Source organism: Cnephaeus nilssonii (genome assembly GCF_951640355.1).
Source record: "Cnephaeus nilssonii genome assembly, chromosome: 3".
NCBI classification, from domain to species: Eukaryota; Metazoa; Chordata; class Mammalia; order Chiroptera; family Vespertilionidae; genus Cnephaeus; species Cnephaeus nilssonii.
The window spans coordinates 42907901-42923829 of NC_137074.1; the positions used below are offsets into that span (position 1 = coordinate 42907901).

General features: G+C 40.1%; 2 protein-coding genes across 3 annotated transcripts in view; one reads left to right on the top strand and one right to left on the bottom strand.

Moving 5' to 3' along the window:
- EHHADH (enoyl-CoA hydratase and 3-hydroxyacyl CoA dehydrogenase) overlaps positions 1-3861 on the bottom strand; it is a 47343-nt gene extending 43482 nt beyond the window's left edge. Inside the window, exon 1 of one of the 2 annotated variants that reach the window (XM_079766278.1) lies at positions 3600-3861. In XM_079766278.1, coding sequence (XP_079622404.1) covers positions 3600-3619 — 20 coding nt within the window. In that variant the 5' untranslated portion in view covers positions 3620-3861. Of the gene's footprint in view, positions 1-68; positions 252-3599 lie in introns of those variants that run through there. The other variant, XM_079766277.1, reaches the window with a different exon arrangement.
- Positions 3862-3982: 121 nt separating this feature from the next.
- The window catches only part of MAP3K13 (mitogen-activated protein kinase kinase kinase 13), a 152263-nt gene continuing 140316 nt past the window's right edge, over positions 3983-15929 (top strand). Inside the window, exon 1 of the mRNA XM_079764534.1 lies at positions 3983-4032. The gene's annotated coding sequence lies outside the window, so the exon portion shown is untranslated. The remainder of the gene's footprint in view (positions 4033-15929) is intronic.

Consider the following 15929-nt stretch of genomic DNA (forward strand, 5'->3'; position numbering starts at 1 on the left):
GCCTGCACCGCAGGCCGGCGAGTTACAGCCTCGCCGAACCCAGTCTGGAGGCGACCCGCGCCCGTTACCTGATGGGGTTGAGCGGCGGGTTTCGGAGGCGAATCAGCGCCAGGCAGCTCCGCAACCGCGAATACTCTGCCATGTTTCCTCGGTGCCAGGGTCGCCGCCGCCTCCCACCGCAGCCAGCGCTTCTTTCCCCGCGCGCCCGGCCCCGCGAGGAGGGGCGCCCGCTGGGCCAATGCGAGCGCGGCGCCGCCTCCCGCCGCCCCTCCTCCGCCGCGGCTCTACCCCGCTTCCCGGACCCCAGCCCCGAGCTCTGCAAACGCTCATCCTCTTTCTCCGTGTTGGCTCCGCTTCCTGCTCCTACCACCAAGTCGACGGGGGAGGACGATGGAAAATGCGTTAAATTGCCAGCAAGTCGAGGTTTGCAATCCGCTGGCCCACTTGGAGGCGTCAGGCACAAGTCGTTTCTCCTGGCTCCCTAGTTTCAGTTGAACACAGAACTTTCTGCTTTGCGACTACCCACTGCCCCCATCCTGCCCCTTAGGCAGCCCTCTGTAAAATGTCAAGTTGAAGGGGGCGCTCACTCTCAGGCTCCTGCAAGTGCCGACCCCGCCTTGCTCCTCAACAACGACCCACGGGTTCCGTCATCTGCCATCTAGCCCTCCTGTTTGGTGTCGGCCTGTGGGACTAGGGACACCGGGAGCTGATATACCATGCTGAGCTTTCTGTTGCTGTCGGTGTAAATGATAAACTGCCCGAGTCTATTCTGGGCTCCTATGGGCCGAATCTAAGTGTGGCAAGCCAGTTTAGCAGATGCTAGCATGCTGGTGTTGCTCAGTGGTTAGAGTATGGGGGGGGGCACTGCACCAAAGGGCCAAGAGTTCGATTCCTAGTCAAGGGCATTTACCTGGTTGCAGGTTCTATCCTGGGGCCTTTGGGGCATGTGTGGGAGGCTACCAATCCATGTGTCTCTTCCCCTCTCCCCCGCCCTCCATCCCTTCCACCCTCTCTAAAAATTAATGGGTAAATATCCTCCGGTGAGGATTGACCAGAAAAATAAAATAAAAACAAAAAAAATTGCACAATGTCATGGGCAGTGCCTTTATGTTTACCGGTTCACGTGTCTTTATGTTTATCTTCAGGAACTGATTGTATCGGGTAGAGCTCATAGGAGCTGATACTTAACCCTTAATTTCTGGGTAAATATACGAAGTTTGCTGGGGGAGAGAGGACTACTGTGTGAGAAATGAACCCAACAGTGTCCAGACCAGATTGTTCAAATTGTTAACCAAAAAATAAAGTATTTTTCGAAGTGAGAGGCAACAAGCATTTATTTGAGATAGAAAACAATAGCTTTTTGGGGAATCACTGACTCAGGCAGAAAACCAAATAGTGTTCCAATTAGAATACAAAGGCAAAGGGTATTTATGGAAAGGAAAAGAGGGAAATTACATCCATAAAAGGAAAGCATTTCTATTGATGCAGAAAAGCTAACACAGTGATGCAAATTTAAAAAAAATTTTTTTTTAATTTTCAGTTCAGTAGTCATAATATCTGCTTTCTTGCTATGTTTGCAAATAGTTCTTTGGGACACAATGTTGATTTAGACCCCATCCAAAGGTTATTTTGCCCTGTTTTAACATTCTAAAGGTTTGAGGCCTAAGATGTCAAGGTAATTCCTCTGGATGGCTACACTGGCTCCATTTTAAAGTGGCTACATTTCTATTATTTTAAACAAAATAATCATCATAACTGTGTAGTATCTGCTAGGTTACATTGCTCTTGTCTCTTCTGGACTGGAAATTTCCTACTCTTTTTTTTTTACTTGAGAGTGAAGGTCTTGAAGGTGGATCTGCTTTTACCTTATTAACACCTTGAGACAAATTTGGGGGATTGGGGAGGTGGTGAGCATTTGGAGACTTCACCTCTGGGCCTAACCCTGCCACTAATTATATGAATTTTTTTTAATAATATGTTTTATTGATTTTTTACAGAGAGGAAGGGAGAGAGATAGAGAGTTAGAAACATGGATGAGAGAGAAACATCGACCAGCTGCCTCCTGCACGCCCCCCACTGGGTATGTGCCCGCAACCAACGTACGTGCCCTTGACCGGGAATCGAACCCGGGACCCTTGAATCCGCAGGCCGACGCTCTATCCACTGAGCCAAACCGGTTTTGGCAATTATATGACTTTTAATCCCTTGCTTCTCTGGATCCAATTTTCTTTACTTGTAACATCAAGAGTTTAACTAAATTATTATCTCTAAAAAAAATTTCAGTTCTAACATTCTTTGAATTTTTTTTTTCTAAGAATAAATCTTCAACTAAGCTGTTCCCTCCTGTTTTTTCCTGGGATGACTTTCTTCTGTCCATAATTTATTAAGTATCTTCATGTTTTTGAGGACAGGGTCTGGGTTTTATTCATCTTTCCCCTCTAGCACAATAACTAAGCAGGTGATTTTCAACTAGGGCTGAAGTTAACTCCTATTAAGATACCATCTTTGGCCCTGGCAGGTGGTTAGAGCGGATTCAGGTCAAGGGCGTGTACCTGGTTGCAGGTTCCATCCCATTCTCCGCCACCCCCTCCACCCCCCCCCCCCCCCCAGGCGCGTGTGGGAGGCAATCAATCGTGTGTCTCTCTTTCAAGGATGTTTCTCTCTCCCTGCCACTTTCTCTGAAAAATCAATGGGAAAAAAATCCTTGGGTGAGGAATATGCCATCTTTGTCCGGGGGAGCTCACAATTTAAGGAGGAAAGTGCTCCGCATCATTAATTATTCACTTAAGTAAAAGCCGTGGAAAGGATACCAGGAACACGGGTTCCTGCCTTCCTTATCACTTACATGGTCCAGCAGGGAACAAGAGAGCTCTTGTAATAGTCAACGCTTGAATGCTTTCCTTGTGCCTTCGCTTTCCACGTGCTATGTCTCAAGTAACACACACACCAACCCTGTGTCCTCGAGTGGTGTTATCTGCTCCACACTTGAGCAAACAGGCACAGAGCTTACGTCACTTGCTTCGGTAACACCGTTACAACCGAGAGGCAGATTCGGACAGGAGAATCGGGAAAAATCAGATGAATCACAAGAACATCCTGGTGATTTCTGTTGTGGGGTCGAACCCTGGAGTCAAAAATAAGACCACCGGAGGCTGCTAATTGATTAAAACAAAGCAGGCAAGGATTTATTGAACTGGCCAGGACGGCCGCGAGGGCACCACACGCAGGTGGCCACCCTCACGACCGCGCTGTCCCAGGTGTAGGCAGTCCTTTTAAAGGTCTAAACCACAAGAATTTTCCTTTGTTCTAAATGCTAAATTCTACATTCTAGACATTGGAATGCAGACTTATCTTGCGAAAGCAAATTGTACAAAAGCAGGACTGAGCAGGGTTAATAATCTCTAAAGGTAGTCAACTCCTGGAGCCACTGAGTCCGTGGGAATCAATCTCCTGTGGTTCTGGTCCACAGGCACAGGAAAATGACCTCTGTGAGTCTCCAGGTCTCAATCTGGAGCTGAGGTAACTACCCTATTGTTTAAGCAAGTAAGTGCGTGCAGAAGCCAGAATAGCAGGGTTAAAATTTAAACAGCAGTTTTTACCTAAGTATGGTTGCTACCATATTTCAATTTCTCCGAGGGAACAGAGGAGTTTGGAGGAGTGATGAGCTCAAGGTACAGGAGGAGCAGAGGCAAGTGTCTACTGAAGAGAAGGCTGCAGAGGTTGGCACAGGAGTTGGAAAAACAAAAAGGCACTTCTCGGGGCTGCATTGCACAGCGGCGATTAGGAACGCAGGCGGGAAAGAAGCGGTGAACGAGACCTGCGGAGCCCCCCGGATCCCGGGGGACCCAGGAACCCGTCGGAAATGACATCAATAGAGAGGCTGGGCTCTCCGCGGGACAGCGGCCTCGGGACCACCGGCCGGAAGTGAGACAGAGGAAGTCCCGCCCCGGAGGCGGTGCCGGGTGTGAGGGGAGTCGCGATGGGCGGGGAGGAGCTTCGCTGGTCCTCCTGGAACCTGGGATTCCCCGACAGGTAACCTGCCGGCCGAACCTGGACCCTGGCAAGGCTGGGGGTTAGGGTTGGTGGCCCAGTTTGCTCGGGGCCCCACGCTCGGGCCGGGGGAAGTGGATCTCACATTCGGGAGTGGCTGGGGGACAGGCTCCTTGGCGTGGAACTCCTGGGGCGAGGGGGATACGAGAAACTTTGGGGGACGGGGTCGTGAGGGCCGGGGTCGTCGAGGAAAGACCGGCTGAGTCTCCAGGACTCGGTCGCGGCTGGGGGTCGTGGGCTCCGGGGCCTTGGCGCTCGGGGACGGAGAGAGGGAGCCCGGGCGCCGAGATGCGCTGACCTCGAGTCCAGCTGCCGCCTGCCCTGACCCCAGTGCAGCTCTGCTAGCCGCGGGCAGAGACGTCGCCTTTCCATCTCTGCATCCTGTGCTTTGCCACGGTTGGGCATTCTTTAGATGCTGTCGAATACGAACTGATGAACGCACGGAACTGCCTGCCTCACCGGGGGTAGGGGGTGCGGGTGGGGTTGGGGGGACCTTGTCCCGAATTTTGGTGCCCTTACCTCTGAATGTGGAAGTGACTCCAGCGTGGTTCGTTAACCAGTGGTTTATGAGGATGCCGGTGTGGTAGAGATTCCGGACATTGTTTTGTGGTTATTGAAATGTAGAAATGTGCCTTCATATTTATTTTATTTTATTTTTGGCATGGGAAGAGAAGGCGATTAATTTGACTTCTTTCAGGTTTCTTCACTCTTCTGGAAAGAACTTCCAGATGAATGGTTCCGGAAAGGAGTTGGCCATCAAATGATAAGCTGCAGCTATAGCACTGAGCTTCTAATTTGTGTTCTAAGTGCTTTCTTCTCATAAATATGAACTCATTTTCCTTTTTCTTAATATTTTCTTTTTTACATTGGGGTACTTTTGCGTTTGAGATGTAAATGAGATTTCATAACTGAGGTGACAATAGTAATTTATAAAAATCCAGTCAGAGATTCCACCTGGTGGGTTCACATAAGGTTAACTTCTTCCAAACAGTTAGTTGTAGGAGGCCTCCAAAAGAATAAATCACGGAAGAGTAAATTGTTTCCTTTATAAACTATTTGTTCAGATGTTGTAAATGTGATGAAAAGTGGGAATGGATCTAAAGAACAAGTACTGTAACAAGATTGGTTTTGGTTGTCAGGCTGTGTAATGGGATCTGAGCATGAATCACTATCTAGCTGCAGTCCCAGGAGGTGATAATGGCTCCTGGGAGGTTCTAGATCTTATTATTAGATAGGATATAATGCAGTAGGCAAACGTGAATTTATGGCTTTGTTTTTGTTTTGTTGCTTTTGTGTGTTATTTTTACAAAGAAGAAACTAGTAAGCATTTTTAGATTTAAAAAAATCTAAGATGTTCTTAAAAATAGGTTGGAAAAAACAAGAAGTAGACATGTAAATAAATATTACAGTCATTTAAATTTTAAAAGTTTGCCTGCCTTTCAAACTTGTTTTCCCAATGTCTGGAAAGTGTTGGTATCCAAATCACCTCCATCATTGTATGTTCTTGCTTTGGTGTCAACTTTTCAATGTATATAAATATGGTATAAAGTTAGGTTTTGAGACCCTCTAGATTTACTTGAATATTAATGTCTTACTTAAAAATAAAGTTTAATTTTGCTACCTCAATCTGCTGTTCAATGTCATATCCACTTATTTTGCACATCTAAATGGCTGTATTCATAATGGTAACTATTATAACTAGCATTCATAATAAATTGGTATCCAAGTGGTAGCTTGGGTTTGTGCATTGACATTCTTGAGGTTTTCAGTTTTGCAGAACACTGATATCCATGGACTCTAACATGGACTTCATTTAAAGAAATCCACGGACCATTAATGGACAAAAACATGAGTCATTTTGTATTGTGGCATTCAAATCCTAGCACTTTGGGAAAGGTAAGTTATCAACTGTGCTTTATTTTAGATGAGAGAATAGCCCTGGATTGGAATAAGAAATTGTAAGATTGTGATTGAAAAATAGGCTGAATATCTTTAAGTTTTTTGTTTTTTTAAAAATATATTTTATTGATTTTTCACAGAGAGGAAGGGAGAGGGAAAGGGAGAGAGAGTTAGAAACATCAATGAGAGCGAAACATTGATTAGCTGCCTTCTGCACACCCCCCACCGGGGATGTGCCCGCAACCAAGGTACATGCCCTTGACCGGAATCGAACCTGGGACCTTTCACTCCTCAGGCCAACGCTCTATCCACTGAGCCAAACAGGCCAGGGCTAAATTAAGTTTTAATGTGGACCTTCCAAAGAGAGGTTTGTTCTGTGTTTATGAAGCAGTCCTTACTATTTCCCTCTATATCGTTCCTGGAAGATTACTACTCTGCTTTCTTTTTTCTTTTCTTTATTTCTTTCCTTCTTTTTTTTTTTTTTTTTGAGAGCTTCTTTCAACACTGGTAGTCTGGTAAATCTTATCAACCTATGGGTACCTTATAGCAAATAGTCATTTAAATAATCTTACATCCAACTTTGGTTCTAGAATAATATAAGTCTCAAATATTCTGGCCAGTTTTATGCCTTAGGTCAGTGGTCGGCAAACTCATTAGTCAACAGAGCCAAATATCAACAGTACAACAATTGAAATTTCTTTTGAGAGCCAAATTTTTTAAACTTAAACTTCTTCTAACGCCACTTCTTCAAAATAGACTCGCCCAGGCCGTGGTATTTTGTGGAAGAGCCACACTCAAGGGGCCAAAGAGCCGCATGTGGCTCACGAGCCGCAGTTTGCCGACCACTGCCTTAGGTTGAAACAAGAAAAGAGGCCCTAAAATCCCTTTTTTTCCTTATCCTGTCTTATTAGTGCTATTTTCTTTTTTGTTCTTCTTTTCAAAAAAATCTCTCAGATGATTTATTCTCTGGGCCTTTTATCTTTCTATCCCAGGGGATAAATTTTCTCTCTTTTTCTTTTTTACCTTTCCTAGCTTAGGAGTTTGTTAATTTTAAAAATTTTAACTTCTAATTTTGCTTGGCAACTTTTAATCACTAAGCTTTAAACTTGTGGTTTTCCTTATCCCCTTTGTAGATACACTGGCTTCTTATTTAGAAATTGTTAAATTCTAAAATCAGACAGCAGTTCCAGGAATTCATCTTTTAGATATATTTGTACTTGCACACAAAAATTTGTATATAAAGGTATTCATAATATTATTATTTTAAATAGACAAACAAACAAATTAATTAATTAATTAAAACTAGAAGTAGCCTAAATATCCCCCACCAAGGTATGATTGAATAAATGCCTTAATACAATATAGTACTTTGCAACTCTTAGAAAGAATGAAGCAGATCCATAGGTGGAAATATGGAAAAATCTCTGTGAGATACATTGTTAACTGAGAAAAACAATATAGAACTGTATGTATAGTATGTTTTCAAAAGCATACATTTATATATGCATGCAAAATTTCTCTAAATCTATATAATACACTATTATGTTATATTTATTCAGATAGATAGATAGATAGATAGATAGATAGATAGATAGATAGATGACTGACACAGGTATTCCTGAGGAATGAGACTACAGGTCTAGAATAGGAAGACTCATATTTTCCTGTATACTGTTTCTGGTGGATTAATTTTTTTTATTTTATGTGAACATGATTTTATTTTTACAATACTAAGAAACGAGCAAACAGCAAAGCTTTAGACTAATTTCATAATTAAGGGAGCCTACTATAATTCCTTATGACTTTTGTCCTTATAATTACGTGTGCTAGTCAGAGGAATGGAGTTGCATAAGTGAGTTAAGTTTTTTTTTTATAGAGCTGCATGGAAGGTTTGGTGATATAATAGGTTTTTAACCTTGACATTATATTATTACTCTTAATAAGGATTTGTGATGAACTAAGTGCTTAGTATTGCTGAATTCAATACAGCTATATAGTTTATAGCATGTTGCTGACTTCATGAGGTGATGCGGATGATACTTTCATTTGCAAGCTATGTTTGTATTGCATTGGCCAGGTTCTTGCCAATGAGCTTCTCATTAGTGAATGGGATGGGCTTTGTTTTATTCGAATTGCTATTTAGGGACTTTACTCTTTAAATAGATATTTAGTTATTATATCACTTTGTTTTGATTTTTAGAAATGGCCTAAGGCATTTCAAAGAATGGCTTGTTCTCTCTGTTAGTAAAATCATAAACTAGAAAGATAATTTAGATATATATAGATAGTCTTATTCTATACTGATACTACTTTAAATTGGCTGATGATTTGCTTTGGGATGCAGCAAAAATTTCTGGTGACTTTCACTTCTCCAGCCATCTTTGTCTTTCCACACTTTCACTGTGGAATAATAGTAATAGGTGAGTAAAATGAGTTATACAAGAAATTTAAAGATATAGTAATCTTCATTTTATTTGAGATCTGCTGAGAATGAGCTATGTAAGATACCTACCCATAAGATACCACTGATTGTGTAACTTGTTAAAAATCAAAATGAAGGCCACTAATCTAGGGACTGCATCATGATTCATGGAATAGAACAGTTATGGTATGTCAGGTGTTTTATACCATAGTTTGACAGAGTATTTTTCTTATAATCATTGCAGTTAAATGATGCTTTGCTTCTTGAGATCCTTGGGTTTAATCACAACTAGTCACACAGTGAAAAAATCATTGGACAGAATGCCTAGAGTGGGACTCCTCCTTATTCTTGCTAACAGAATGGATAGCAAGGAATTGAATCCAAGGGTTGATTTTGTTTTCTGAGTCTTGGTGAATATGGTAAAGGTAACATATAGCAAAAAAGGAGATGAACATGAAGGTAAAACTTACATGTAGCTAACATAGAAATGGGGAAGATACATGTATAAATATGTTTATGTATACATATGTGTGGGTCTGTGCACATAGATATATAATACATTGTGTATATAAAATGTGTATATATTATTTTACACATAAACTATTTAAATTTTTTCTGGAAAACAAAAAAATTCTAGGAAGATACTCAATTAATCCAAGAGGAAAAAAAGGTCAGAATTTTAAGGCCTCAGAGCTGGACCTGTCATAGGCTAGCTCATGATTGTGAAAGTAGCTTAAAGAATTTTGTATGTTTTAGTATCATTACAGGAAATAAGTGATGGGAAGGTAGATAAAAGCCTAAGAGTGAGAACATTTAAATCTAGCAATACATTATGGTTAAGGCTATCTTTTAAGATTCTGTTTTGTGGTATTTGGGAGGGAGGAGCAGCAAGAAGGGAGAACTCAAAAATTTATTGCTGTTCAATTAGAATTCGAGCTATGTCCTAGTTTCCAATTGTGTATGATCAAGATGGATTAACTAGATCTATTAGCCTACAAAACATGAATGTCCAAAAATTGGTTTCTTGTTTGATAAACCTTGAAGGAAAAGAGAATTGTTTTAATCATTTTTGTGACTAAATGAAAGGGCAACTGTGATGATCTAGATTGAGGGGACTGGGACTATTTTGTTCAGAAAATAGAAGACTTGAAGAGTTGGAGGAACTCCATAGGGAGTACATTTGTTTCTGTTGAGGCCAAAATTAATTCTAGCTGAGAGAAGGTATAGAGCTTGTCAACAGTGGAGCAGATTGTGTCATGAGGCAGTGAACTGCAGGTCATTAGGGTTACTTAAGCAAGGTTTGGACATCAATGCTGCAGAGGGGATTTCTCAATGTATGGGAGATCGAACTAGATTAATACGAAAGTCGCTTTCAAACCTAAGATTTTTTTATAGTGCCATAAAGTGATTTTTAAAAATAGCACAAGTATCTATTATCTCTATATTTAAATACTGATAGCTAACTTATCCCTGGTCATTTTTCCACCAAGCTCCACTTACCCATAACCAGGAAATAAATTTAAAAATTAATCCCAAATATAAGACACAAACTATATGCTTTTTTCAGGTCCTTACTCAGTTTATTTACTTAGACATAGTTCTAACAGGCTTAATTAACTGGCATTTTAACTCCACAGTGTATTAGAAGCGGCAAATTGTTGCTGTGCCAAGTGCTCCTATTAGAGGCAGGCACATTGACAAGCAGGGGCAAGAAGATAATCAGAAAGCAAACCAACTAATTTTAAAATTGTAATAACCCAGGCTCATTTGATTAGGTGAAAATAGCTCTATATTAATGGATATTCAAAATGATAAGTTTGAACTTAAATAAGTTATGTTCAGAATTTTCTATTTAAGAAGATTATAAAATTTTAGAAAGATCCATGTGTTTAATAACAAAAGACAGATATTTGGCATTTGGAGGGGCTGCATTATAGAATAGAAAGAACATGGATTCTAGACTAGTAAAGACAGGTTTGAATTTGGCTTCTAGGATCTATTACATGTTCTGTAAATTAAGTTTATTATTCATTCCAAGCTTCAATGTCATCTGGGAAATAGGAATTTACTCAAGAATAAAGATAATGTATGTAAAAGATTTGCCTATGTTAGGTGATAAGTAATAGCTATTATTATTTCATTATTACCATAAAGCTTACTCTACCTTGAATGTTTTAATTGTATAGGTAATCCATGTCTTCTTTATAAAAATTAGCATATATATATATATATATATATATATATATAGAGAGAGAGAGAGAGAGAGAGAGAGAGAAATATTAAAATATATTTATCACCAAAAAGATAAAAGAAGTAAAGTCGCCTATATTCTTCTACTACTGTCAATGTTTTAGTGGCATGCTTTATTTTAAAACTGCTGTGACAGGATGGCACTTCTGAGAAGTGATTGTTGAAACTACTGTTGGGAAACTTAAATTAGTCACTACACATTCTAATCAGAATATATGCAGTGAAAGATGGTTACAGGGCACAATGCTGATTTGCAGAAAACCTTAGTCCTGGTCAATTTTCTTACATGAAAACCAGTCGAGCATTGGATGTAACTTGGTGTTCTGGAGCCGGAAGACCTGAGTTTAAACCCTAACCCCACTCTTTCTCAGCTGGATAAACTACCTCCATTTCTTCTCTGTGGTTTCAATTCCTTCATCTGTAAATTGAGGGTAATAGTAGTGTCTCATTCATGAGGCTGCTGTAAGGACTAAGTGAATTTATATAAAGTATGAAGAGCAGTGCCTGGCACAAAGTATAAACTCAGTAAATATTACTTGCTGTTTTTATCATTAATTTTTAAAACCTTAAGGTTTTCTTTGGAGGAAAAGGCAGGTTTATAGGAGCACATAAATTAAAAAGAAGCAAGTTAGAAATACCACAAAAGTAGTCAGTAAGATTTATGATATGTTATTCATTTGAACCTGCAGAGTGTTCTGAATTTTTTCATTCTTAAAGGCTTTGTTGCTTTTTCCTCCCTGTTTAAATATTTTCAAATAATATTCCTAGTTCAATCCCTTTATCCCATGAAATCAATTTCATTTTATTTCATCTTTTCCAACAAATATTTTGGCCATGCTTTCAAAGATCAAAAGCTCTTTAAGACAATCAGATGTCATGGATAGCGATTCAGGAAATAATCATTAAATCAGTTTATTTTACTACAGACCAACGTGGTTCGGTAAGAACTTTAAATTCTGTTTCAATTTAAAGTGAAGAATATTAATCAAATAGATAAGTCAATGAACATGTTAAGCTCTATACACTTAACATGTACACTATATTCTTTAAAAATCTCTTTTTGTTTTTTTCTTAGTTCTTTCAGCATGGTATCTAGTGTTGTTATTAATTCTGGTCAAAGCATTATAGCTTCTCAAAATCCTTTAAGCAATTTTTATTAGACTTGCTAGTAGAATTTGTGTGTGTGTGTGTGTTTTGTTTTGTTTTAAAGCATCAAGTACAAGTTTTTGAAGACCCTGAGGCCTACCATCATTATGCATTCAAGATTTGAATTTGAATAACTTCATCAAGACTTAGATCCTCTTCAAAAGTCTCAAGTTTCATCTGCATTAAAGCTCTCCATTAAACTCTGTCACAAAATTAAAAGCTTAAAGGGAGTAAAATCCATTAATACATTCCATTGTATACCCCTTTCTCTGATCTCTCCAACTTCCTTCATCTTAGGGTTTTCATATTGCCTATGTTCCTTTAGACTAGAGCCAAGGAAACAGTGCTTTCCAGAAGAATATACTATATATCCTGTGGCCATAAATTTTCATTGCTAGAGAAGTATAAACTTGGCAGGATCAGTTTAGAATCACATCTTTTGTTGTGGCCTATAAAAACTTGAGTTAACAATAAGAAAAGGAGGATGAAGTGGTAAAAATATTTGAGGTCAGGTTATACTCTCTGAGGCTATGTGGTTTAGAGAAAAGAGCCTCAGCCTAAAAGTTGATGGTTATTCTCTCTGCCTCTTCCCAAATATTTGATAACTGGGGAAATCACTTAACTGTTCTGAGCCTTAAGTTCATCTGAAACGTAAATCTGATAGTATTTTCCCTGCCTACCTCACAGGGTTGTTGTGAGGATTAGCTGAAGTAGTGTGCATAGAAAGGACTGTTAGATAAAATGTGCAATATAGACATAGTTGCAAGTCATCCCCTCAGCTTTTGGACCTGGGAAGGTAGGTGATTTAAGCACACTGAAGGCACTATGTCCAGGCTGGATACGTGGTAACAAAGCTGTGTTAATTTTTGTTTTCTCTGAGTACATAGAGTTCTCTTAGGGGCTAATTCTAAGAAAGAGGGAGACTATAAATAGCCCTAAAATTATAAGTTAGCATTGATAATGTTCTAGGGCTGTTATGTCTTGTAACATATTTGTGGTTTGCAAAATTGGTTACTAAGTTGTGACCCACATTAAAATATTTTTTATTTAAGCATTTTATTTACTTGTTTTTTTAATATTTTTATTTCAGAGAGGAAGGGAAGGGGAGAGATAGAAACATCAATGATGAGAAAGAATCATTGATTGGCTGCCTCTTGCCTCCTACCAGGGATCAACCCAAAATCAGGGCATGTGCCCTGACCAGGAATCAAACCATGACCTCCTGGTTCAATCAACCACTGAGCTACACTGGCTGGGTGACGCACATTTAAAAAAAAAAATGAACATAAAGCAGAAAATTTCACAATGCATCTCACCTAGTAATAATAGTGTTTAGTAGTGTTTTAGTTGTATATGTGTGTGAATGTGTGCGTTTGTATTTGTGTACTTGGTCGTTAAATAAAATGCATTTTTCCTATGAGTTGCAATTGCTTTTCTAGGAGTATCATTTTAGTACTAATGCCTTTCTACACATTTGGATTCCTAGGAGGCTGTTTCTTTTCACTTCATACTGCTTGTAACAAAAGAATTAACAGTTAGTATCAGTTTGACTTGGTGTAATTAATGGGATTTTTTTTTTAAATGTTAGAGTACAGAGAAAGCCTATAGGTCTTCTGGGTATTTTATATAACATGATAATAACATTTACTCTGACACCCAGACTGTTAATAACATTTAATATTGGTTCAACCTCACACTAGTAGAAACATTATATGAAACTAGAGGTCCAGTGCACGAATTCGTGCACCAGTGGGCTACCTCTGCCTGGCCTGCGGGATCGGGCTGAAACTGGCTCTCCAACATCCCCTGAGGGGTCCTGGATTGTGAGAGGGTGCAGGCCAGGCTGAGGGACCCCACCAGGGCACGATCAGGGCTGGGGAGGGACACAGGAGGTTGGCTGGCAGGGAGGGACCACGGGAGGGCTCCAGGGTGTGTCTGGCCCATCTCGCTCAGGCCCGATCGGCTGGACCCCAGCAGCAAGCTAACCTACTGGTCGGAGCATCTGCCCCCTGGTGGTCAGTGCACGTCATAGCGAGTGGTTGAGCAGCCTTAGCATATCATTAGCATATTACACTTTGATTGGTTGAACGGTCAACCAGACACTTAGCATATTAGGCTTTTATTATATAGGATGTTTTTTCTTTAAATACTAGAGGCCCGGTGCACAAAATTCTTGCCCGGTCCCTCAGCCCGGCCTGCGTCTTCTTGCAATCGGGACCCCTTGGGGGATGTTGGGCCTAAACCATCAGTTGGACATCCCTCTCGCAATCCGGGACACTGCATGCACCAGTGACCATACTTTTCATACAGGTGAAAGGCATCTTGCTGTTGTATGGGCAGCTACATTTTTTTTTTTTTTGCCCTGATTATAAAAAGTAGTACATAACATGATCCTTCTGAGGCAGTAGTACCATTTTCCCCATCTTATGGGTGGAAAAACTGAAGCAGAGAGAAGTTTAAGTAATTGGCTTTGTCACACAGTTATAAGTGTCAGAATCAGGGCTGACCACAAAATGTGCAAGCCAGAGTCCATGCATGTCATCGCTGCATCTTATTTTTTCAGTGTTAGAGTAGCCTTGCCAGGTTTTAATTTTTAAATCTAAGACTGTTCCCAATATATAGGATAGGGTCCCTAGGCCTGGCCGGTGATCAGGACCATCTGTGGGGTGACTGGTGGGCAGGGCGATCAGGGGGCCCCACTGGCACCTGCCTTGGCTGGCAGCCTGGCACTGCCCACTAGCCAGCCCCATCCCCTGATCACCACCACTGATCGCCTCCCTCTTGGGGGGCAGATGCGTGTCGTGGCAACTGGTCGTTCCTCCGGTTGGTCCGCTGTTCAGTTGATTTGCATATTAGGGTTTTATTATATAGGATTTTGTTACTTTTATTTTCCTGGCCTAATGGCAAGCAAAACACTCCCACTTAGCTTAGCATTGTTGAGGATTCCCTGGAAGATAGGCTACAGAGAATACCTATTACTAAGAGCCTCTCTAGAAGAGAAAATGCCATTTTTTCCCCTCTGAATAACTAAATGTGTCTTTAATTATTTAAAATAAATAAGTCACTGACTAACTTATTCAACTGTTTCTTAAAAAACAAATATCCACCTTTTTGGTAATAGCATTGGTTAGCAACAGGTGACTTTTGTAGTACCTATGAACAACAATAGGGAATGGCTTTTTCTTCCAAGGGCTGTATATTCCAATTCTTGGTGAAGAACTAATTCTTTAGTGTACTGAAAAATTACATTCGGTGCCCTGGGAATATTTATTTAAGTTTGGGTGGAATATTATAGCAGAAAATACTGATTTTTTTCTCTTTACAAATTATATAAATATATATAATCCTAGAGACATGGATATTTATCAGAAGATTTAAAATGTAGAATCCAAGTCTTTATTTTTTTGAACAGTCATAGCCAAACTTCATGCATTGGTAGAAACAGAAGAAATTGCATAGATTGTGCAAATTGAGACACTTTTGTGTATAACAATTGACAACAGTGGCATAAAAATTCATTATTATATATGACCAGCATTTTGTTGGCCCTCCCTCCCTAAAGAATCACATTTATATTTATCTTTTCCCCATGGAAAAGGTAGGATTTACCCACAAAAAAGGTTAAGAAAAGTAGTTAGGTAGCCTCAGCCTCTTGGACCTTCTTCCACCCTCATAAATCTAATTCATCATCAAATTATCTTTTCTACCTCCTGAATTTCTTTCAAACTACCCATCTCTCTGTTCTCACTACACTTATGCTATCACCATCATGTGTACACTTTTGCAATAGCTCTTAACTGGTTTCCTGAATTCACTCTTCTCACTTCCAATCTCATAGTTTTTAGAGTCATCTTTAGAGCACACAACTCTAATCTTTTTGGCCTCCTGTTTGAATTCAACCTAAAATCTCCATTCATTCTTCTTTGCCTACTTAACTCCAACCACAATAGCCTTCCAATTCCCTGAAGGTGCCATTTGTTTTTTTCTTCAGGGATTTTTGCAGATACTTGCTGCTTAGAATGCTCTTGTCCTTCTTATACCTCTTCCCTTAATTCACTCCTCGTGTTACCAATCTCACCTTAAATATTTTTTTTCTTTAAAGGCCTTCCCCCACAGCCCAGACTAGAGTATACTGTTCTTCCTCGTTATTCTTTCATAAGTC